Below are 25,332 nucleotides of genomic sequence, written 5' to 3' on the forward strand. Positions count from 1 at the left end.
TCCCGTGCCCTGTGGACCTTCCCGTACAACCTTCAGTCCCTGTTGTACGGTCTTCCGTACAGGTTGTACGGTCGATCGTACAGTCCGTACGGAAGACCGTACAGCTTGTACAGTCCCCTGCGCAGCCTCCTCCCTCTTTTGTTTTCTCGGCCTTGGCACCGCCTTCTGCCTCTGGTCCTACTCGTGTGTTCCTTCGGCGAAAGTATGGTGGTCTACCTGCCTCCCCTTTCATCAAATCGGCAAAGCTGGATAATTTTGATTGCCCTTCTTCTTCTCTCCAGTTGGATCTTCTTTGCCAATTGTGCTCTGCCTCTGTTATAGAAGTTCCTTCATCGAGTTTCCCGCTTGTTTGTTCCTTGGATTCTTCCCTTTTGGTCTTTGGTCTTCGACAGGCTTAACAATTTGGAGTCTACCTCTACTTCATGGGCAGGGTTTTATCTTCAGCTCAGCTCCGTCATTGGGCTGATGTTGCAGTGGGTCTGGATTGTATTTCTTCCTTTGTCTTTCTAGGCAAAGGATTTTACTATGCCCAATGCTCTTCGACTGAGGTGGTAGAGCGCCTTGTCAATGATGCTGGCGTTCCTGGAGCGGGTTTCTTCGCCTATGTTATGCCCTGGGATCCACTTTTCGATCCTTCTGCAACACTTCTGACTCACTGTCTGGTTTGGATTACTCTCAAAGCGCTGCCTGTGCCTCTTTTTCAGCATCTTCCAACTCTTGCAGCTTTTTTGGGAAGGCCTCTCCATGTTCTGAGTCAGGAGTTTTTGCAAGCCTCCCGTGATGTTCGTCTTTGCATCCTGTGGGATATGACGGAGCCCGTGCCATGTACTCTGGATCTTTATTTGGGATTTGCTCATCCGATGCGCATCAAGCTCCATTTTGCATCTTTCCCCATTGCATGTTATCGGTGCCGACAGATTGGTCACTTTGCACGTGCTTGCCCTTCTATATCTAGGCCCAAACCACCTGCTCCTTCTTTAGCTGTCAAGGTTACTCTCCCTTCTCCTCTGGTTTCTGCTATGGCTTCTTTGGTGAAGCCCTCTACTGCTCCAAAGCACTACTGGAGGAAGGTTGATAAATCACAGGCAAATCTTCCTCTTGCTGAAGAAGCTCAGGATTGCACCCTTGTTGAGCACCATCAATTTCCTTCTATTCAGGATATGGATGTACCTCTTGCAGAGGGCAATTTACAGGATGACATGCATGGTCTCTCTCAGGATACTGCCCTTGCTCTTACTCAGATTGATCCTCCGAATGAAGCTCAAATGCTGAACCCTGCTTCATCAGATGCAGCTTTTTCATCGGAAGATACGGATGTTGATTTAGCTTCTCTGCCTTTGATGCCTATGCCAGAGTCTTCTTCTATCAGGGATGCAGAAGTACCTTTTTTACTGGAATATTTTCATCCCATGTAACAACAGGTTTTTGACCCTCTGATTCAAAAATTTCGGGTACCAGCCTATATCAAGAAGAATCACAAGGGCAAAAAACAGCTTGTTTTTATTGATGGTGTGGTTTCATCACTGCATCAGTTTTTACAGTAGAACGATTTGAAGCTGGAGGATGCTGTGTTTGACTCTCCTCCAGCTTGAGGAGAACGTCTAAAGAGAGTAAATTGCATTTAGAGAGAGAGAGAACTGCACAGCAAACTGCAATGGACTGCAAGGCACAAGTGCTGGAAAACCTCTGTTCTTTACTGCTGAGAAAAAGCACTGCTGGAAGACCACACTCAAATCAACAAGCTGCACCCTAGGAGACTCCAAACAAGCTGATCTCTGCCTGAGACGTTTACAAATAATGGGCACAATGGCCCTTTATATAGGAGGGGTGTTTGGCTGACTGGTCTGCTTAACCCGACCTGATCTGGTTGGCTGGCCCGACCCTGGTTGGATCGTTGGCTTGGCCTGTTTGGCCTCAACCCAGCTGGCAATAGCCTGCTCTTTATGGCCTTAACCAGGCCATAAAGAGGCCCTCTAACCAGCCTATTTTACAGGAAGATTCTACTTAATATCTCGAGCGGGCACGCACACAATAAAGCCCTTGCTCCCTATAGTACATACAGGAGATGTCTAACTTCACATATGATATAGATGACCTAAAATTAAGAGATTTCTCAGATGCTGATATGCCATCAACATTGGAAGCGGAGCTATTTTGTGTCCATAAGAGACTACTGTTTTACTTTTCTCAGCCTGCTGTTTTGCTTTTCTCAACTGAAGCTGAGTGCAGAGGCATCTACAATGCAATATGTGAATGCATATAGTTGAGGAGACAGAGGCTCGGCAATGAAAGTGGCTGGTACTGTTGTCTGTCCTGGTTGTAAGAGGAACGCGGGAGTAAGAAAGAAGGATTTATTAGCGTCTACCCCATAATATCCTTTTGAGCGCTCTCTAGCTAATTGTCCCCTAGCGCTGACCTCAACTATTTAGCTTATTTTATCACTTCATTACAATATTGTTTCTTACAGTGGAAAATCTGAAATTTACCTGTAGTTTTGTTATAATTGCAAAGAAAGTCAATTTTTGCATGATATTCATTCTACTAGTATAAGGCAATAACGTTTTATATCTGTATTATCATTTTTGTTTTATTCAACATAGTAAGTTTTATGAAATATCATTATTTTTTGGTGTTGTAGCTTGAAGATGGTGACATTGTTTGCTTTCAAAAATCCGTTACCATTGAAGACATGGAAAAGTATCGCTTCCCAGATGTTCTATCTTATTTGGAGTATGTTCACAATAGACAGGTACTGTCAAATTGCTGTGATGCTTTGTTTTACAAGATTTAGTTCATGCAGATTTAAAAAATTTCTTCATGACGGTGATGTGATGAAGTGTTCTGCTCGTTCTGGTACTGTGGTATTATATAGCACTTGGATAAATATTGGATTATCTGTTGTGCATTGCTCTAATAATTTGGCTCTCAAACTCTCTATAAATAAAAGCTGTGTAGTACTCTTTAGACATTGTTTTTACTAATCATGTGTCTTCGACACATAAGAAAAAGCATGATATTGAGAGGATGTAACCCGTTTTTGGGCTATTTGAGCCAATTCGCAAATCAGAGGTGGTGTCTTGTTACTCATTATGAACATATAATCTCTGCTCTTTGCTCATAATGAACATATACGCTCTGATCTCGAGACTCTAGTGCTAGCTTTTTTGGGTCTTCTCTTTGCCTCCAAATAAGAACTTAATCATGTGACCTGCTCAATATCAACAATGGTAATGCAAACAGGGATGTGATAGCATGTATTTGAGGTGGTGGTAGTTCCTTGAAACGTTAGTGCATCTGGATTTTGAATAATTAAAGATTTTCTGACTGGGGATTCTGTGCATTGCTCCAGCCATGGACAAATGCTTTCATGCTATTAGCTGTGTCTTGAGTGAGTTTAAAGTTCTTTGCATTTATTTTCCATATCTGGATGCGTCCATGCAAGGTGTTAAAACAAAGGATGCAAACAGTTTTCTGATGGTTGAAGTGAATTGCATTTGATGTGACGTCGTATTGCTTACACATAATTCCCGTACGTGCTACCCATGCATTACGCTGCTAATTGGGCTTTGCAAATGTCAAAACTCCCTGGACTGCATCAAAATTTTGAAATACTATTTTTTTAAACAGATCACATATAAGATCTATGCTTCTGATCTCAGATGTCCGTGCTCATATTGCTCATCTTTTGGGTCATCAGATGAGCACGTAAATCTTTTGCTGTTTTCTTCTGATGATTTTTGGACCCAAATCTTTTGGGTAAATCTGACCCAAATCTTTTGCTGTTTTCTTCTGATGTATGTGTGTACATGATTTTTGGACCTACCAGGTGAGAATATGTGTCTGTTTGACAAATGTATCATTCTTTTACTAGTTTGAGATAAGGGAGGGAGGTGAAGTAATTTTACTGCCGTCTTCTGACTTTTCAACTGGTTTGAGGGACATATATTGACATTTGACCTCTTGCGGTCCTGAGCCTTCACCCCGTCTATGCTGATTCCATTTCAACCTTTTATATATATGTATGTATGTGTGTGTGTGTGTTTCTTTTACGGCAATCTCTGTATGAAGCTTGTCATCTGATGACTTGGATGTATCATCTTTAGAAGTGTTTTCCCACTGCTTTTGATTTTTCAGAATAGTCTTTTCTTTAGACTATTCTCATTGTAAAAACTTTTCTTGATATAAATACAGTGGTTTCACCCAAAAAACAAAAAGAGTGTAATTCTTTTACCCCCAAAAAAAAGTGTGTTTAAACTTCAGGTAAGGTATCGTAAAACAATGGAGCCTGTTTTCTGGGTTGCCCTAGATTTTCTGCTTTTTTGGTTTGCTTTATAAGCAAGGCATTCTTTTTGGGCTTGCCATATAGGGAAGCCATTGCGATGCATTTCAAGTTTTAGTCAAAGTTGATTACTTAACCTTGGTTGATATTTATCATACTGTTTTTGTTAAAACTCTTACAAGCACACACCTCTTCAATTCGATGTGATCCACCAAGACTAAGCTCTGTTCCTTGCTCAATGGGAGCCTTAACAACTTCAACATTATGAGATCCCATAATCATACAATCCAAAAACGAACCAAACACGTCAAATAGATCTAAGTAGGCCTCCAAAGCAAGTATTTTTTTGCAAAGCTTATTGTGTCTATTATGTTTTAAAACAGCATGACTATTATTGATATTTGTAAAATTTTCTGCGAGTCTGGAATGGTTCCAACTGATTATAAAGTTATGTATTGCTCAAGATGATACATTTTCGTCGGTTGGATGCACCCAACGAAGAAGCATTTTTCCTGGAACTGTGAGTGTTTGTCCATAGATCTATTTTCTAGTTATGGAACAGCTGACTTAGTACAGATGGAAGTGAAGTTGCTGATTCCTTATTTTATCTCTTTGTTTATCAGGTCTAAACAGCACACTTATGATGATGTTGTGGAGAGGGTTGCATTTGAGTTAGGTATTGATGATCCCTTGAAGATCAGACTCACTGCACACAATTGCTACTCACAGCAGCCAAAGCCGCAGCCAATCAAATACAGGGGCTTTGAACGCCTAATTGACATGCTTGTACACTATACACAGGTTCCTTTTGATGAGGTTATATCACGTTGGCTTTCCATTTTTCCATGTTTTTGTTTCAGTTTTCTCATACTTCCATCTCACTGAGCTGCCACTGAGTTGCTAGCTACATGATATAATTGTTTCTTTATTTAGACGGTGCTGCTTTTCTCAGTTTTCAGACATCTTGTACTTTGAAGTGTTGGATATTCCCTTGCCTGAGCTGCAATGTTTGAAGACCTTAAAAGTAGTCTTCCACAATGGCCGCACTGAAGAGGTGGGTGCAAAGTCATGTGTTCTCATTCTCATATGTTCTTCGCTTAGTTAAAGATAAAGTTTGTTTAGCCGCTGATTTTGTCTTCTAATCTTAATATTTTGAGATGCAGGTTTCTGTACACAGTATAAGACTTCCAAAGCAGAGTGCAGTTGGCGATGCTATCAGTGCACTGAAGGAAAAGGTAGAGAATTGTCAAATTTTTCTCACTGACTGATATGCTGTGTAAGGTTATGTGAAGACTTTTATGTGTGATTTGCACCAACTGTGGCTCTTGATGATGTGGTTATGAATGATGCATACATATAAATTGATTGCCTTCTTTTTTGGGGGACAAACAGTCATTTGAATAGATTCTTTTGAGGTACCTCTGGGATTGCATTTTTCCACCTCCAAGACATGTCACCATCGTATTTTTGAAGCACTAAGTTTTTGATCAATTTCTTGGAACATTTTATCTCTGAGACAGCTCATTTCTCTTGGAATAAGCTTGTCAGTTTGTTGAAACTTTTGCCATACCTGTGAGCCTTGCAAATCCTTCTCTTTTGTACCCACACAGCCCCAAAACTCCCTCATTTTGTGGCATTTTTGTTGGGGGGATTGATGTAGAGCTTATATTGTACTTAAGAGAAGATTTTCTTTGCATGTGAATGGACTAGCAAACATTGTTGTTAGTTTTGTACCACCTTCCTCTTACTACATGCTTGTTTGGAACTTCTATAGAGTCTATCGAAGTGAATTTCCGAAGGGATTCTGTAAGGGTGAATGATATGACAGGACATTGCTTACTGTTATTTGTTGTCTTCTACTTCCCCTTTCCATATGTCTTATGTTCCTTTTTCATTTGAATTGAAGGCCTCGTCTTTAGACTTATTGTTATTTACAAACTCGATCTTGAATTTTCTTTTCAAAGGTGGAACTGTCAAACCCTCAAGCAGAGCTACGGATTCTAGAGGTTTTCTATCACAAGATCTACAAGGTATAGTGGCATTAAGCACTGCTTTTGCTTTTCACGTTCTTCACAGTGCCTCTCAAGTTAATGGTTGCATGTGTTTGGGGTTGCACAGATATTTCCCTTGAATGAGAGGATTGACAATATAAATGATCAATACTGGACGTTGAGAGCAGAGGAGGTGAAGAATTACTTCCTGTCTAGTTCTTTTTTGGTCACTTGCATCTTTCTTACTCATTATCATGTAGCTTTCATGCACATGTACAGGTTCCTGAAGAGGAGAAGGAGATTGGTCCTCATAAAAAGCTTATACATGTGTACCACTTCACACGGGATGCAACACAGAATCACGTGGTAACATGCATTAAGATTGCATTTGTCTGCACACTGGCACATTTTTACGGTGAAGCCTTTTTTGTGTGTTGCACTCTCTTAATTGTAATGTTTCACAGGTGCAGAACTTTGGGGATCCTTTTTTTTTGGTTGTCCATGAAACTGAAACTTTGGCTGCTGTCAAGGAGCGTATCAAGAATAAGTTGGAAGTGCCACCAGATGATTTTTGCAAGGTCTGTAATTATCAACATTTTGTGCAATGTTTATACTATGGTCTACACCCACCGTCGGGCACAAATGATGTCAGTGGGGATGTCAGAGTAGCTAGTCCCTGCTATGCGCAATGGGGTTTGTGGTTTTCAACCTTATGAATGACATATCATGAGATTGAAACTGCACTGTGTTGTGTTTGAAGAGGATGAGTTAGGGCATGTTCCTGGATTCATCTAGATATATATAATGGTCTACTGTTTCGGCCTACTGAATATGCAGCGATATGTCTTACCTACTGAATAGGAGTAAAAGGAAGGAAATAAGGGAAGCTGTTGATGGAGGAGGAAATGATACGTTTTGAAAGGTAAAAGACTGGTATATTAGGTTATGGGAAAATCCAGAGAGTTCATTAATCGGGTGCTGGGAAGGGATAACAACTGTGGTTCTTGAGCTCTTGTCTGGGCTGCAGTAAAACTGATCCCTCTCTTACATTGAAATAAACTAGCTCTATGCAGCAATACAATCCATGCCCTTGTCCCTATGGAGGTTTTGACACTGTTTTTTTTTTTCTTTTGCAGTGGAAGCTTGCATTTGTTTCTTTAGGGTGCGTGGAATATCTTCAAGATACTGACATTGTAGCAAGCCGTTTCTTGGTATGTTCTGCAGCTCTTTGTTTCTGAAATAATTAATCATACACTCCAGAGAAAAGTAGGACATATATGAAAGGCTGGCACATCACTGCGTGCAGCCTTCCAAACGAGTTTAAAAAGTCTGATTTTTTTCTGGATTCTATTTGTGTTGAGGGAAATTTTTAGGCGGGAAAGAAAGGGAGGGCATACGATATAATTTGGGGATGCATCAGACGGTTGAAAATGCTTAATCTTATTCTACAGAGAAGAGACACATATGGTGCCTGGGAGCACTACCTGGGATTGGAACATGTGGACAACACACCTAGGAGATCACACCAGGCCAATCAGGTTTGCTAGTCAAATCTTTCAATGGTCATGCAAATGATCGATTCTGTTTCTTGCTAGTCTAAGGAATTTCTGAGCTCTGTGCCTCATAGATTATTGCAATCATTTCGCATGACAACGGTTACATGATGATGGTTGATTGCAGAACCGACATATGTATGAGAAGCCTGTGAAGATCTATAATTGAAGGGTGCAGAATACACGTTTGTGACTGGCTGTATGAAAATTCAGGATAGACTTCAGCTCATGTTTGAGAAAGTCAGTTTTGTGGTCCTTTTCCTGAGTTCCCAACAATGGAGGCTGTCCTGTTCCGAGTCTCCCACAAAGCCGGTTGTTCTGATATGCACCTTGTTTAGATTGATCGCAGGGAAGGAAACAGTCACAGGTCAATTCAGCATCCTGTCCTGCATTAGTACAGTTGGATGTGAGATCCTTAATTTAAGAGCAGAGATATTTGTAGATATACTTATCTTGCAGGGGTATAGTCAATCATTGTAGTGTTATAGCTGAGCTCTTAAAGACACAGTATGCTACCACCACGCGAGCCCTTGTTAGTCTTATGGGTTCTTGCTGCTACTTGAAGTGAGTTTCCTTTTGTAGGTTTTTCCCCATACGTAGGAGGCCTTTCCACTCCAAAATTGTGGGCATGAGGCACGACTGTTGTAATAACACTTGGAGCCATATTTGTGGCACGAGAGGATTCTATAATATTTTTCTGTCATTTTATGTACCATTTCGAGATTCAATATGTATGAACTTGCATGCACAAGTTGAGATCCATTCAAGGCTTTAATGGCCTCAGGATCTGGTGGTGGCAGAGTGTTCAATTTTATTCTAAAACTATCTAAAACTACCATCTTACGGGCAACATGTATTGGAATGAAAGCACGACTCTTTTAGTTATGGTTCCTGAGGAAATTTGAATGGCTTATGCTCTAGTGTTTGTAGGTCTCTTAAGATGTAGAAGAGTGGGGAAAATCAATTGGTAGGATGTGCAATGGAATAATATAGCTAGCTCAACAAATTTTGACCGACACCCATAACCCCCACGCTCTTCACAATACACACCTGATTTGAATGGTTCTGTTGACTGTAAAAGATGAGATTCATTTTGTAGGCCATAACAAGATACAATAATATTGATTTAAGGAGGACCTCAACCTGCCTATGAATTCTTTTAGATAACTCCCACTTTTCAATTAGAGTTAGTCAGTGGAAGAAATTCATTCTAAACTGGTCAAGATGGTGTAAAATTAATGATTGAAACAAAAATTGACCAATGTTGTAGGAGAATAAACTAAAATGGAATTATGGCAACAAATTTAAAATGTACTTTGACAATGCTTTAGAAGAGTAGGTCCCAACTATTATCCTAAGGTTGGATTATCAAGCCTTAAAGATCTATATGAAAACGAGGAAAAAGGCTCACTAGGTGGGCAAAAATCTCTCTTGTTGATGCTGGAAAATTTTGGTACCTTTGTCATGAAGATGGCTTTAAATCGTGTAATGATCCATGTTGATGCTTTTTTTGTGCCATTGAGGCTTACGGGACCTTGCTCACCGTCCGCTTCTCACACGCTCGTCGTCTTGATTTGTGGAGGGTGGCAAGAATCAAAGCGTAACATGATTTTCATCATGGGCGCTTGTACTCAAGCAAGGTTTTCCCATTGGTTGTTCCAGTGGCGTTTGATTATCCAAATGGATTATAGTGTATTGGGTGATACTTGTAGCTTTGTGCTCTCATTTATCATGGACTAAAGATGTTACAACAATTATATTCTTACATCACTTGCTAGGGATATTATATTATAGTCATGTTGACTATGGCAAAGTATTCCATAAGATTGCATCGGATGCGGCAAGGGTCCTAGTGGATGGTTTGTGTGGTTTAGTTAGGGAGGTCTACGTGGACTTGTGTTTTGTTATGTTAGATGTTTAGTATTGTGGGTTATTCCATGTTAATACTGATGTTGCTAGTGTTATTGGTGTTGTGTTTGCTTATTGTACATTAAGTGCAATTATATTGGGATTAAATGATTTGGTAATTCGTGCAATTGATTGTTACTAATATGATTGCGTCTTGAGTATAGGTCATCTAACTAATGACGAGGGTTGGAGTTGGTGTGAGGGTATGGATTAAGGTGTTGCATGGCACACATAGTATGGCTATAGGCCAAATGTTTGTATGCAAATATTTTGTATGAGGACATAATCATTTTTTATTGAATTAAGCCCAAAGAGGCTGTGGAAAATCCATCCCTTATTTTGGTGGAGGAAAAGGAAAATCATGATGCTTCAATAAAAAGATGTCAAATATGCTAGATGAGGAAGCTTGAGGCACTCATTCAGGGGAGGATGTTGTTACTAGTTTGTTGTCGCTATCTTCTTGTGCCTTTGATTCTTACATAATCATTTTTTATTGAATTAAGCCCGAAGAGGTTGTGGAAAATCCATCCCTTATTTTGGTGGAGGAAAGGGAAAATCATGATGCTTTAATAAAAAGATGTCAAATATGCTAGATGAGGAAGCTTGAGGCACTCATCCAGGGGAGGATGTTGTTACTAGTTTGTTGTCGCTATCTTCTTGTGCCTTTGATTCTTTCATAGTTCCTCAAGTGATGCTTTGTGTGTGAGAATTCCTAATTTTTGATTCAATGGTGTGAGAGCAAGGCAATGCACTAGGCCTATTTGGGAAGACGGAAAAATCATATCGAGAAGTGTGGTCAGAATTGAATTGGCAAAAGGGTTCAAATCAAGTTCCTTTAGAGAGATACTCCTGGTTCTTTGCTACAAGAGAGATAGGAGAGTCATGGATAATCTTGTAGTACATGTGGAAAAGAAGGAAAGCTATTGTCACAAACTTTTAGAGGCTTTCCAAAGAGTGTTGCAGTAGTGATTCAGAGGGTTTGAACTTTGCACTAAAGTGATTTGCATTGGCTCTGCTACTACAAGGGATTTAGCTGCCTCTACCTATGCATCATAGCAGGTGCATCGGAGTCAATTAGACTCCATGTTTCTAATACATAAAGGCTCCAATAATTTGCGCTACAGTAGAAAGACTGCAAGTTTAGTTCTGAGAAAGCCCTAGTAGCAGTTTGCGAACCTTGCAAAATACCTACACTCAGCATTATTAACACACACACGCACGCACACATGCACGAACGGGTGTGCACAGAGGAAGGATTACCAATATAAGTGCCTAGAGGGGATGGGGGTTGGCACTTAGGATTATGTGGTAGAGTGTTTTAACGAGTGAGAGGCTGAATGGAGGCAAAAAATAGCTGGAGCGGTTTTTATTTTCCTCCTCAAGAATTTTTTCAAGTAGGTAACCAGCATCATTTCAAAGTTGCTCATGCCAGATTGTAACATCTATTGCAAGGCTTCAAGTATGTGGTTGTATAAGATTATAATGCCAGTGGGGTGATATTTTGGGGCATTATCTTAAAGCATATACTTGCAAGTTCTCATGGCCTGTTGGCATCCCTAGTGTTGCAACCACGTAAGGCAATCAGCTAAGGAATGCGAATTGCAAGGCTAGGCCTAGAGAGTTTCAAAATGTCCTCATCAGGTGGAAAACTAGAGGACCCTTGGATTGTCTTACACCAAGCTTGAAAATTCAAAATGATTGGATGTAGGTTCAGTTGGGAGATTTTTGTGTCTCATCCTAGGGTGAGCTCACTGTCCTTGAAAAATCCCATGGCCAAAATGGATAGGTGAAAAATTGAATGGCGGCAGAAAAGGGATTGGAAAACATTAGGAGGAAGGGGTGTGGTGAGACCAAATTGGTAGGGTGTGGATTGTGAGGTGAGTGTGGCGTAGTGGAGCGTGAATGTGTCCTTGACTATGCATGGGCTGAGTGCATGGCGAGATAGTGGGGCATGTACATAAGCCATACAAGCTCGTCTACCTATTGTTGCCAACAAGTAAGGGAGGAGGAGTCTTCTGGTCAGGGCCCTACTTAGAAAAGCTACCTCCTATTGTAGCTACCAATTGCTTTCTTGTTTTAGGGTATCATGTAGGGTTGAAATATATACATTATGAGCCACTGCTTGCATCTCTATGGGTAGCCAATGTTTCTCGAAGTCCTTTTATTATGTCAGGTATAGTTGTTGATTGTTGAGATACTTTTAAGTTAGCTCTTCATTGCGGTGACTTTCCTCCATGAGTTCTTCCAATTGTTTAAGGCGGGCTTGCATCTCCTTCACTTACTCCCTGTATTGCTTTATTGCTAGAATGTTGGCTTCTCTACTACTTGAGTGGTTGTTACATTATGTCTTTCATTGATTAAATGTTGCTTCAGCTTGTTGCTATGGAGATTTGACTTTATGAGCTGGGTTATAGTGACAATTTGTGCTTCATGGCATTGTGGGAAGACATTAAGAGCCATTTGCCAGTACTAGATCATAGACATCATGACCCTCTCCTCCATCTAATCACCCTGGTGGAAATGCTGAGTCCACATCTCATTGTATGCCTCTCTTACTTTCATAAGAAGCCGAGGAGCAAAAAGCAAGCATCTCTTGCACTTCTTTCTAGTTGATGCCATAAGAAGGGATGGACTGGGCCGATGAATAGGCAGTAGTGGTAGGGCTTGGTTGCTGGGCAATTGATGGTCCAACAGGAAAAGTGCATGAGGGCAATTGTGTGATATTTTGAAGGGAGCTTACGAGGGTAGAGATTCCCTATTGGTCCAAACCTATATGGTAATATGCACAGAGGACATGTTCATCATGCAGCTCCAACACGTTTTGTGGCTCGCTGTTGAGCCCACCTTCCTCTGGGTCATGGATAGCCTTGCCCTTCTCTTGCTCTTTTTCTTTTTCCTTTTGTTTTTCCTGTGCTATAGATAGTTTGTAGCCTCCTGTTTGGCCTTCTCTTTCTTGTGTTGTTCCATATATTCTCGGTATTCTTTCTCTGCCTTGGCCTCTTTTGCTACTTTGGCTTTGGTTGTGTCCTATTCCTTGGTGGTCTTATATTTGCTCCACTTGGTTGACGTATGGTCGATGTCTCGCCTTGTGGCGGCTGCACAATTTTTTAAGACTCTTGGAATGCATTCTTTGGTGGCTTAACCAAATGCTCCATTTTTGAAAGTCCTTCTCCTCTCTCGTGTGATATATCATCGACATTAGCATCGTGGGGTTACAAATATTTGGAGAAGTTCCAAAGCGCCTCAACAAAGAACATAGCCCAATTTGTGGGCTGGGGTTGGTGCAAGCAAACATACAGATTTGGCATGATGTTGCTGGGATGATATGTCATCTCCACCTTGGTTAGAATTGAAGAGCTCGAGCGCGGGCTTGACCAAGGTGAGAATATGGATAGCATTGAATGGTACACTCCGCTTCTGTGTTTCTCTGTGGTATAGTCCACCACCCCTAGCAGCTTCTTATCCATGCTCTTGATATTCTTGTATCCTTCTACCATCATCAAGAGGCAGTAGACTGCTCACACCATATTGATGTCAAGGTGGTGCTAAGTGAGCTGGCTCTCTCTATTGTTGTGGATGAAAGCTACATTGCAGTTCTTGAGGAACTTTATGATCAAAGTCATGTCGATGCAGCTAGGTTCTATAATCTGAGGGCTTGTCAGTGAGGTTGGACTTCTGGGTCACAAAGGGCTTCATAGCATTGTGCTATGTAATAGTACAAGAGGTATTCTCCTATGGCATTGAACGTGTACTTTGAGTGGATTGCCTAGCCACCCAGTTTGTTGAGCCATTGTGCACCCAGAGGGGAGTACGTTGTTTGGGTCACTCCAAACCTTGTGTCCATCGAGGGTTCCTCTATCTCTTCATTTCTCTTTCTCTTAGCCTTGAGCACCACTTGCTCAACTTCATGGTTAGCCTCGTCCCTAAGCTCTTCTTCCTAGACTTGGGATAGCATGACAATGGAGGCAGGGTGAGACATTGAGGTATCCGTCGACTATCTCACGACTACGAGAGCAGGAGGGCCCGAGATGGGAATATCCATCTTGAACTCAAAATCAAGTTTTGGATTCATGGGAAACTGGCAGGGAGTCGATGTTGAGCGATCAAAGGACATTCAAAAAGATAAAAATTTATTGGAAGTCAAATGGAAACTCGTAGAGATTATTAGAAAATTTTGGCAAAGTTTTGCTCAAACCGTTAACACGACGTGGAGGGTCAGGGGTCCCCAAGGCCTTTTTTTAAAAGAATTTCCTAACATGATGGTGGGGTATTACTACAATGCAACTACCTAGCATTAACCGTATTGCATTGTGATGGGCTATTAGGGATGGTGCATTAGGAATTCGCAACATGTGTGGCATTAGCATTATTGTGGCATGGTGAAGCATTAGCAAACAAGGTGTTAGTATTATTGCTGCGGCATGGCATTAAAATTATTGTCGCAGGCATTAGCAGATGGGGAATTATCGACATCACATCGTGCATAGCATTAAGCTTATTTTATTGGGCATTGTGTTAGGCACATTGCAACATGACATTGTGTTAGTGTTAATGCAATGTGGTGTCTTTAGTTGGACAGTTTGGGTCTATGTGGTGGTGGTGGTTGATTTAGACTCTTCCCATCTTGTGCCCATGTGCCAATATGTATGTATAAAATATCCATATGATAACACACTCGGTGGTGAAGATGGCGTGGGAGGGAATCCCTAGCCCAACTTGTGCTTTTGTACCTACTCACCAAGTGTTCTCTTTGTGCAATAGAGTTAGAAGCATTTTGTAGACTTGACTTGTGTAGGGTCCTTGCAATTGCCCATCTAGCCTATGAACTCACCTAGACCTATTACATGGTTCGTGCAAATGAGTGTGTGAGGGTAGCAATGACAAAACATGTGTGCCTCAGGATCTATGGAGCGCTCTAAGGTGGATGGAACCTATGTGGAAACATGATGAAGAGAGTGCTCATGACATGTATCTCAAGTCAATTAGGTTCCAAGATAGATTAGCTTGGACTCATAAAGAGAATCTTGAGATAGTGCAAAGTGCTTGATTGATATTCCTTCAAATGAACCTCCCTTTTATAGGTGAGGGTACTTACATCCATTTTGCTTGCTCACATGTGGGATATCTCCTCCATGCCATGTGGCAGCTTATCCTTTGCTCATACCTTTGCTCTACATGTGCTCATGGCACCACAACTCTCAACACCTCCCCTTGGTGCCATAATCCTTTGGCTACTGCAAGGTAGTCAGATGTGAGTTACATTCCATCACCTCCCCTTAGTGCATGCATTGCTACTTAAGGTAGTCAAGTGTGGCTTTTACATGTCAATACCTCCCCTGGGTGCTTTCATAGCTACTCTCAGGTGGTCAGGTTTGATTACAAAATATAGGCAAGGTTGGCAAGGTTTTTGGCTTTTCATTACATTCCATTGATGTCACCTTTTCGCTCATGGCTTGATGATGACTCGTTTGCTTCTTTGCTTGGTGTAGCTACCTGCATGATGCTTTGTTCTTCCATGTGCCTTGATGCTTTATGTGTGGATGCCATGCTACCTGCTATGGTCATCTCATGCACTTGTGCTTTTGGCATGCTTATGACAATAATGTGTGCATTCATGCTTTGCTTTTCCGTTTGTTGCAAAGGTCTTACCAATTGAATTCTTTCAATATTGGCAGTGTCTAATTGCATACAATAATTCTGATCTGACAGGTGCGTAGAGCTTGAAAAGACGATCATTTTTCCTTTTTGGAGCGTGTCCAAATTCTTCCTGGATTGCAAGTTATGGCTTGTTGAAGCTTTTGTGAAGAAGAGGGCCTTTGATGATGTGGCACAGGGATTCACATGCTGAATTCCATACTGTGCTTAGCAAGAGGCTGTGTGCTTAGAAGGCACATGCTTATGTGGCACTTTTAACTAATCCTAATCCTAAACCTAACCATGGTTTAGTGTGGGTTGCTTGACCAATGACCTAACCTAGGGTGGCCTGACTCAATCATAATCCAACCCTATGTACCAGTGACCAGACCAAGGTTAACTGCACCTAACCAAGGTAAAGACTTATCTTGCCATGTGTCATAATTTTAACCAAATGAGTTCAACCCAAAGTTTAACAAACCTAATCCTGGTCACATCCAATCTTGACATGTGGCAGTCAATGGGAACCTTGGCAAAACCTTGGAGTTTCTGTTGGCCTCCAATTTCTGTCGCCCGTCAATGGAGCTGGAGTTCATTCTTGGATTAAGCTGCGATTGCTCGTCCTCCTCCTCGAGTCGTCGTCCTCCTCTTCCAGCCTTGTGTCTGACTATAGCTCCACCCGGGCCACAATACAGAGGAGCATTCCTTCAGCTCTTCATCACGGGTGCGATCGGAATGGCGTGGGAGCTGCAGCTCTTTCCAAAAACAAAGCTGGTTCCTGAGCTGCATTTCTGTTGTAAGCTAGGATTGGCAATGCGGGTTTGGCAGCTTCTTCAGTTCTTGTCCACAGGGAAGATTGGGATGAAGGTGTGGTCGTCGAAGCTTTGGAGGCAGAGCTTTGGGCTGAGCGTAGCTCATTCGAAGCTTTGGCGTGGAGCGAGAGCCAATTGAAGGAGCTGTTGTTCGGTGGAGGCAGTTGCTCGTCTGTGGAGCGTAGAGTTGCAGATGGTCGTTGGGACTGTGTGCAGCCACCGTGAAGGAAGGCTACAGTTTGCCTTCGTGTTCAGAAGGTGTTGTAGCTAGGATCTTTGAAGGCGCTGAGGCACGTGAAGTCGCTGGTGATGCAGGCATTGGTGGCACAGTTAACTCGGTGTGCGAAGAGTCTACTTTGTAGAAGAGAGTCGTAGTGGGCGATGGCGACTACGTCCTTCACAGTTGGAGACATTTGCATTTCAGCAGCAAGGCTTAGTGCGGTTCATGAGGTCAAGAGTTGCAAGTCGATAGAGAGCTTTGTGTGGTGCTTTTGCTCGTCGATGAAGCTTCGAATAAAGCACACTATTACTCTCTTTCTCTCTGGAAAGAAAAGGTCTATGAGTCTCCCTATCTCATTAAGCTTCTGAAGCTCCTTATCTCTCACAAATGAACAAAGAGGAACTCTCCATGAGCAGTCAACTAAAGAAATATGGACGGAATTTTCTCATCATGGGAATGAGAGAATGAACTCACTTGATCAAGAACACTCACATTCTCTCAACCTAAACTAAAACTAATCTAGGAGAACTCTTGAGATCCTAAGGCATGCATACAACTAATCTAGACTTAGCTAAACCTATGCTCTGATACCATGACAAAACATGTGTGCCTCAGGATCTATGGAGCGCTCTAAGGTGGATGGAACCTATGTGGAAACATGATGAAGAGAGTGCTCATGACATGTATCTCAAGTCAATTAGGTTCCAAGATAGATTAGCTTGGACTCATAAAGAGAATCTTGAGATAGTGCAAAGTGCTTGATTGATATTCCTTCAAATGAACCTCCCTTTTATAGGTGAGGGTACTTACATCCATTTTGCTTGCTCACATGTGGGATATCTCCTCCATGCCATGTGGCAGCTTATCCTTTGCTCATACCTTTGCTCTACATGTGCTCATGGCACCACAACTCTCAACAAGCAATTTCTTTAAGAGTACAGTAGAGTGGCATACCTTGTTTTTAGCCAAAATGTACAAGGGGTTGGTCAGATGAACCACTGCCTCTCATGGGGAGGATCTTGTTGTATACTCCACACAGGTGTCAAAGGCCACCCTTGTTGGTAGCAATAGAGCAGTGTCACATCCAATGGTTCAAGGCCCTTCTCCTCAGGAGGTTCTTGTGATGTTACCCTCATGGCAGGGGTAGGTTCTTGTGGGAATATTGAGGTTGAAGTGGGTGAAATTTGGTTTGGTTGACCCTAGCTTGATCTCCTTTGGTGTGGATCGAGATGGCTAGAGTGCTGAGGAGAGTATATGCTAAGGCTGGAGCCAACCTTATAATAGGTTCTTGTGGGGCTACTCTCTTCTTCTAGATTATAGTGCTAGAGTTTTTTCGATGGCCCCCTTTGCTTAGTGGTGGCGGATTCTTGTGTTACTGCTCCATTGTTAGGAGCAGGTTCTTGTGCTACTACCCATTGGTTACTTCTTGATTGACTCTGGAGACACAATGCCCTTGGCTCCATCTCGTGTCTCTCTTTGGAGTCGAGCGGTAGCTCTTGTGGCTCCAACTAACCTAGAAAGGCCAAACTTGGCTTAGCCAATGCTAATATTGTCGTATTCTGGGGGACTAGCCTTTTCTGGGTGTGGGGATACTACATTTTTTGAAAATGGGTGGCTTGGGTGGGAGATGGAATTAGGTTGACGAGGATGAGGTATCCAAATGAAGGCACCTCTCATAGTACCCTTGGGCCCTTAGCTTCCTTTTTGGGACCCATTGTGAATGAATTTTCTATTGTTTGGAGCTTGGCACTCGCGTTCTTAAGGCACCTTCTGTTTTGACAAAGTGAAGTGGCTTTGTGTTGCTCATTATGGGGGGAGGAAGCATTAACTGTTGAGGACTCGTGGTTAGGATCCAAATATACCTTTCCACTTCGAAGTAATGTTGGGCTTGAAGTACCTCTTTTCACACCCACGTTCTATGACTCCTTTGTCATCTTCTTCTCATTCTTGTCATAGCTATAGCTTGCCTTCTTTGAGCTGATAAGTCGGTTGGTACACTTGGAAGGTCTTGACTTCGCAAATGTCGATATGTATTTTGTGACACTTCCACAAAGGACTACCATAGATGTATGCCCCCATGTGTCAGTGTGGTTGTGTGTTGCCACCAGTTGATTTGGTTTTGATTTTCCAACACCATCCTCTATCCAAGATTACCCATTTGTCTATTGCACCTATGGGCATCACATAAAATTGGCTTGCTACTCAATGGTTGTTCGTGGTTGTGTCAATATCCACATAGCCAATTGAGGGCATGCCCTAATCATTAATTGTTTTTACTATGGTAGGACTGGGTTTGATAGGTACCTCTAGTAGTTTTACCATGCTTATTGTGACATGAGATTGTGGCTTATTGAGGGCTTACTCTGAAATCCACCAAGGGTTTGACAGAGTTTATCATTAACCCACAAACCTACAATTCCATTTGCAACTTGGGGGATCAATTAATAGATCATAAAGATAACCTCTGTGGTATTGCAATTCTTAGGCTAGGGGATATGAACTCCATGGGTAGGACTGCCTCTACAACAAAGGCCAGACTAAAGGGGGTGTAGGTGGTGGCCACTTTGTAAGTGGTATGGTAAGCCCATACTGTGGCTGTGAGTTTGTGTTCCCAGTAAATTTGACAGGCTTTGACCATTCATGGTCAGGCAGAATGTCTTATTCAAGCTTTTGGATTTGCCATTGGCTCTAGGATAATAGGCTGTGGACTTCCGATGGACAATCATAAATTCACTTGTTAGGATGACAATGGTTTCATTGAGAAAATAGGCACCCAAATCTTGTGATCACATTTTTGTAGAGGAACTTGGCCGTGGACCTGGCATTGGCCCATGTTGTGGACTTTATTTCAGCCCATTTTGTGAAGCAATCAATGGTGGCTGTTATGATGTATTAAGCCCCAATACCCTTAGATGCAAACTTGTAGGTCCTATGAAATTGGTACACCACTTCTCAAATAATTGGTTGATAAGCACACCGGTGAGGGGCATCATACTGGCATCTTGAGGCACCTTCACTCATTGGCATGGATCACAACATTTAACAAATTTGTCCACATTCGTGGAGTGTGGGACACCAAAGGCGTGCTTGCAATACATTTTGTGCCATGATTGTTGCATCAAAGTGTCCTTCGATGATCCCAAAATGAACCTCGTCAAGCACTTCTATGAACTCATCTCCCATACACATCGTTGCATGATGCCAACCTTTTCCATATGATACAGTTGGGCAGCTATAAATTGGTACAATGAGGAGTCCTTAACGAGTTTACTTTATCTTTGTTAATCGGTCTATCTAGTGGAAACACATTGGCAAGAAAATTTCCAATCTCCTTGGCCCATTCTAGTATTAAGTCCACAAGAAAAAGTGTGACATCAGGAAGATCATCCTCAAGGCATGTTGGTGGTTCTCAATTTGGGATCTGAGACAAATGGTCACCTAGCACATGTGTCTTCCCCTAACAAACTATGATTGTGAAGTCAAATTAGAGAAGGATTAGCATCTAATAGGCTATTCTCCCTATCATACATGGCTTATTTACAAGATAAAGGCATGCCTAGTGATCAACAATGCCAACAAGTAGTGTCTAGGCTTCTTGACCACATATACTGGGGCTAGTGCTTCCCTTTCTGTGGTCATCTAATTTACTTCAGCATCATTGAGCTAATAGCTCACAAAGTAGATTGCGTAGTCTAAATTGTGCCCACCTGTCGAAGTCAACACACACAATTTGAAAAATTTCAAGGCATCTATATGGACATGGAATATTAAATCCCAGTCTGATGCCTTTAAAACTAATGTGGTAGGAAAGGCTAGTTTAAGGGTGTCAAAAGCTACTTGGCATTCCTCTGTCCAAACAAAAGCCACCAACAACTTGTACAACCGGGTGGGAGTTGTTTGCATAAAAGAGTTTTAACCTTTGATATAGCCCGTATGCCTTGTGAAATGTTGCACCCTTAGGGTTCATAGGAGGTGGAAGCTCCAGGATGAGCTTAATCTTATTATAGTCTATGGAAATCCCGCACTTGGACATGATGTGGCCAATAATTAATCCATGCTTTACCTAGAATTTGCACTTGAGGGGGTTGAGACATATGCAATACAAGCGACACCTCTCTAGGACAAGTCTGAGGTAGGCCTAAGGTACTTAGCCTTTGGAATGTTGCAGGAGCATTAGTGAGCCCAAAGAGAATCACTTGTGAAGAATAGAATCCCCATTTTGTGACAAATGCTATCTTATGTTGATCTGCCAAGGCTATGGATACCTGCTTGTACCCAAAGAATCTGTCTCAAGAAAGATGTAGGCTTCTTTCCCAACGACCCTTTCTAGTACATGCTTCGTAAATGGTAGCGGATAGTGGTCTTTTTGTGTGGTGGCATTCACTTTCTTTAGGTCCACACATACTTGAATCTTGCCATTTTATTCTCTTATGATTGGTCACATATTTGGGATTCATGGGGTAAGGTCTTTTCCTAATCTGTTTGACATCGTCCATCATAGGAATGGTATACAAATGTGGGAGGCACACCTTTCATATCCGTGTACTTCCAAGCAAAGAAATCCTTATATTCTAGGAGGAGCTTAATTAGTGCCATCTTCTCAGTTTGAGTGAGGTCATCATCGGTGATAAACACTAGTATCCGCATCTTCTCGAGTAAGATTTACTTCTACCTTTGTAGGTATGTCATAGCCCCCAGGCTTGTTTCTTTGTTTGCTAGGCTTACTGGAAGAGGATCTTTTGATCTTAGAATATGTAAGCCTTGTAGTGGCGAGGGACTTCTCGTAAATCATTCTTTTCATTATCCTCCTCCTCCACCGTTACTTTAGGTAAAGGTTTGGTTTAGGCGGATCCTGGGGCACCAACTCAATATGTAATATGTTACTACCCTCATCTAAAATCCAGGGTGTGAGAGAACATGGTCTATATAGAAGATGCATGGATTTCCTTTAAATTTTTCAAATATGCAAGGGAAAAATATGAAAATTTCATGTCCCCCCTCCCACAAAATATAAGGTATATACCTTGAAATATATGCAAGACTTTAAGATTTATACATATTTTTCATAATATGTGAGGCCCAAGGGGAGGTGTCTTTTGGATGAGGGGGGGTAAAACAAAAAATACACTAAAATATGGAAATCCATCTCCTTTCAAATTAATGTAACTTTTTCATGTGTTACCCAAATTTCAAGGTGTAAAGACATATTTGAAGCTCTTTTAGTGTAGAACACAACCATGTTACTTTGACTAATTTCTACTCACGGCATATTTTTAAATTCATCTCCAGATTTTGATAGGTTTTCTTACTAAAGGGAGTTGGTGCCCCAGGAGGCGGACTTCACCTTGGCCTTTGTAGCCTTGGCCCCTTGTACTTGTTCCTTGTCTGTATTGGTGTCATCGCTTTCAAAGTATTGAACTAGCTTATTTTTTATAGGCACCTTTGGAAGCTCTTGAGCCTCTCATAAAGGCTCCACTATTTATAGGCTTGGGGATGCAGGCATTACAATTTGCCCATTCATCCAATCTGATAGGTCTCTGTAGAGAGTTAGATTACCTCTCAATAGCATTACAATGGAAAATTTATTTCCATGGACAAGAATGAGGCTAAATGGGCTATGTCTTGAGGCCTTGAGATTGGTCCTTTTGCAATTTTGAAGTCATAGAAGATCATGTCCACCCCATTTCTCAATTGTTGCAGGATGGTATCTTCCTTGCAATATGCTGCATTATCATTGGACCTTCCATAGAGGGATTGGTTATTATAGCTTCTTCCTCAACCCTCTTTGATACCTATAGGGCTCTCGCGATTCAAGGAGCTGGTTGATAATTAGGATGTATGGTATTATCTCTCTCACTAGTCTTGAGAATTTGTTGAAATTTTGCTTGGCACTCAAGTGCCAAGTTCTAAGTGCATTGTTTTACAACCTGGGGGTTGGGGTATCGTGGTTTCCTCTTGATGCACTCCCATGAGCTTGGATGGGGGTGCTAACCCATTCCCCCTTGGGTTAAGGTGGAACGAACTTACCATCTTGTGAGGATGCCTTGCTCAAAGATGAGGATGTGGCCAAAGTGGTTGTCTCCTCATCAAATCCATCTTGAATAATCACTTCATCTTGGCCTTTTCCTATCCTCATTGTGTACTTAGTTCTTGCATGTGTGGCTTTGGTCCTCTCCACAGGCCGAGATGTACTGGCCTTGTTTTGTTTGGCTTGCTTGCAATGTTCCTAGTTAAAGGCTTGCAAAGTTTTTAGTTAAAGGCTTTCGCTTGCAGTTTGGTGAGGACATTTAAGGGAGAAAAACGGTACTTTGGCTCCTTCAACACTTAGCATGTTAAGAGAGGCGGCCTTAGGGTTTACAGCTAGAGTGGAAGGCCATCTCATAGGACAATCCTTATACAAGTGGTCCAACCCACACCATGAGCACAAAAGCACAGGTTCATTTGAACTAGGAACTACTAGCATAGGTTGGTTGTTCTTATAGGGACAATCCCTAAGGAAGAGAGGTCCTTGCCACTTAAAGCACACGATGAGCTGATTAATAGCTATTGTTGTCTTGAATGGATTCTCACTCACTCTATAGGATCCTTGATAGGTATAGCAATGGATTAGGGGCTTCTTGGTTGTGCTATTCATATCTCTACCCTTTTGCAAAATTGAGGTTGTTTGATAGACCAGTACGTACTGGTCCTTGTGCAACACATAATGACTTATGACTCCATCATCATCCTCATAAGGAGAGTAATCCCTCGGTTGGAGTCTTGGTCTTGAATTTTCTAGTCATATGATACCTTCTCCACTAGCATCTGGTTTACCAAAATGACTCATTGAGGTGGAGGTAGGGCCTAGTATAGGTGGAGGTAACAAGATAGTTTGGTTCCTATACAGGCTTAGATCATTAAACGTGGGACCCTACACTACCATTTGGATTGGATTGACTGCATAAGGTGGGATGAATCAGGCAAGTTGTGGCCTTGATTGGTAAGATGGTCAAGGAAACATTTTAGATATCTACATTGGGAAGTGTCGTAAATTTTCTAGCAGGCACAGTGAGCATAGTAGAGTGACAGCTTTGCCCAAAGGCACATGCACTCATTACTAAGATAATTCCCATTGCATACCCCACACCATACATTATCTCTTTCTGGAAAGAAATGGGGGTTATTAGGAGCCTCTTTTGATGCCCCTACCTTGCATTGCTAATCTAGTTGGTTTAGGAGACTAGTGGCTAGCTCTTCCATGTTCATACCATTGGAAAGCATGCTTGAGTCCTTGGATGTCTCCAAGGTTATAGCCTTCTCCGTTTGTGACACATTGGAGGAAGTGGAGGACTTCACCATTTGAGCCTTCTCGATCATGTTATCACCTAGTTGTACCATCGTCTTGCTGCATAATTCAAATGATGTGGGATTCATGGCAAACAGGTGGTCATGGAGCTTTGGATTACTTAGTCTGACGAGGAAACATCACAGGAGCTATGCATTGATCATCCTCTCAAGTGGCTCACATCACAATTTTAGGTGTTTAATCCTCATTATATAGCCCCTTAAACACTTTGTTTCCTTCTATTTTACCTCGCAAAGCTGATTGATTGGACTCCACTTAGGGCCATTGGGATCAAACCCCACTATGAAAGATTTATGCAATGTGTCCCAGTTGATTTTCTTCGTAGGGTTTAAGGCCCTGAACCATTTTCTAGCCTTAGCATCCACACTTAATCCAAAAGCATTGGCCTTGTCTAAATCTCCAATATCACCAAATGTCTCAAAAATCTGCTCAAAGCATTCAACATGGGAGACTAGGTCTCCTTCTCCAAGGAACTTGGTGGTTAACTTCGACTTGTGAAAGGTTTACTCCTTGAGGGATTTGCATCCCTCCCTAGAAACATTGGAGGTGTTGTGGCCCTCCTTCTTAGGACTTGCATGAGGATCCCCATGGCCTTGTTCGTTATTAGGGTCATTTGGGGTGCTAGAGGGGGTTGTGGAATTGCATTATATACAAGTGGCCTTACTGGTGGTGCCCATTGTTTCAATATAACAAAAGTAGGGTTTCTAGATCTTGATCCATCAGACACTGGAATGATGATGTGGGCTGAGTAGTGTTGGATATATCATAGCCAAAGAGTGTGTTGATGTGATGTGTTGGTGTGTAGTACTAGGAGATCTAGTGCTAGTTCATGCGTGAGTCATGTATGAGTGCCACATGTCACTATGGGACTTATCCCCTATGGACTTAGTGCAAGTGTGTAAGTGTGTGGCCTATATAAGACTTTAGACTTGTACTTCACTTATCTTATCATACTTAGTGAGGATGTGATGAATGAATGAAAGCATTCATTTGTCTACCATTTCTTCACTCCCTAGCCTTTCTCTCTCTCTCTCTCTCTCTCTCTCTCTCACACACACACACACACACACACACACACACACACACACACACAAACCATGTTTCTAACGTGGTATTAGAGTAGGTCAATCTGCCATAGCCATCTTACCACGTCATCTTTGCCTAACCCTAACCCTAGTTTTGTTCAAGCTCCTCCCTCTTGTAGCCACCTTAGTTTTTTGTCATTTCACCTCCTCCTTCCGACCTTCTCTACCCGTATAAGTCTTTTGCCATAGCTGCCTCATTTCACCTCTCTTTCTTGCAGCTTTTTCTGCTCATTTTTGCCAGTCTAGAATCTCCATAGCCTGCCACCACCATTTGAATCTCTTGGAGTTGTCCTTGAGTCCTTTACCTCCCTTAGTGGCCTCCGAGCTTGCCGGTCATCACACTGATCAAGGAACGCCTGCACGTATGGACCTTTGAAGATGTTTCTAAAAATTTCATCGTTGATTTTAGGGCTTGCAGGTCACTACAACAGCAACTAACCACTTGTGCACATTGGTTAAGAATTTTGAGGCTTTTGGGAGGATTTTCTAAGCTACTTGAGGCTAT

At 41.9% G+C, this 25,332-nt stretch overlaps 1 protein-coding gene across 2 annotated transcripts in view; it reads left to right on the forward strand.

The window, feature by feature from the left end:
• LOC147903884 (ubiquitin C-terminal hydrolase 13-like) overlaps window positions 1-8,661 on the forward strand; it is a 64,894-nt gene extending 56,233 nt beyond the window's left edge. The window contains exons 21-32 of one of the 2 annotated variants that reach the window (XM_087401903.1): window positions 2,639-2,749; window positions 4,744-4,799; window positions 4,903-5,095; window positions 5,232-5,333; window positions 5,443-5,514; window positions 6,244-6,309; window positions 6,398-6,463; window positions 6,550-6,636; window positions 6,735-6,848; window positions 7,407-7,481; window positions 7,722-7,808; window positions 7,951-8,661. In XM_087401903.1, the coding sequence (XP_087258029.1) occupies window positions 2,639-2,749; window positions 4,744-4,799; window positions 4,903-5,095; window positions 5,232-5,333; window positions 5,443-5,514; window positions 6,244-6,309; window positions 6,398-6,463; window positions 6,550-6,636; window positions 6,735-6,848; window positions 7,407-7,481; window positions 7,722-7,808; window positions 7,951-7,992 (1,071 nt within the window). In that variant the 3' untranslated portion in view covers window positions 7,993-8,661. The remainder of the gene's footprint in view (window positions 1-2,638; window positions 2,750-4,743; window positions 4,800-4,902; window positions 5,096-5,231; window positions 5,334-5,442; window positions 5,515-6,243; window positions 6,310-6,397; window positions 6,464-6,549; window positions 6,637-6,734; window positions 6,849-7,406; window positions 7,482-7,721; window positions 7,809-7,950) is intronic. The other variant, XM_087401911.1, reaches the window with a different exon arrangement.
• Window positions 8,662-25,332: the final 16,671 nt, after the last annotated feature.

Source organism: Dipteris shenzhenensis, chromosome 3 (assembly GCF_047967505.1).
Source record: "Dipteris shenzhenensis isolate YYH24624 ecotype China chromosome 3, Dip_SZ_1.0, whole genome shotgun sequence".
Taxonomy (NCBI): Eukaryota; Viridiplantae; Streptophyta; class Polypodiopsida; order Gleicheniales; family Dipteridaceae; genus Dipteris; species Dipteris shenzhenensis.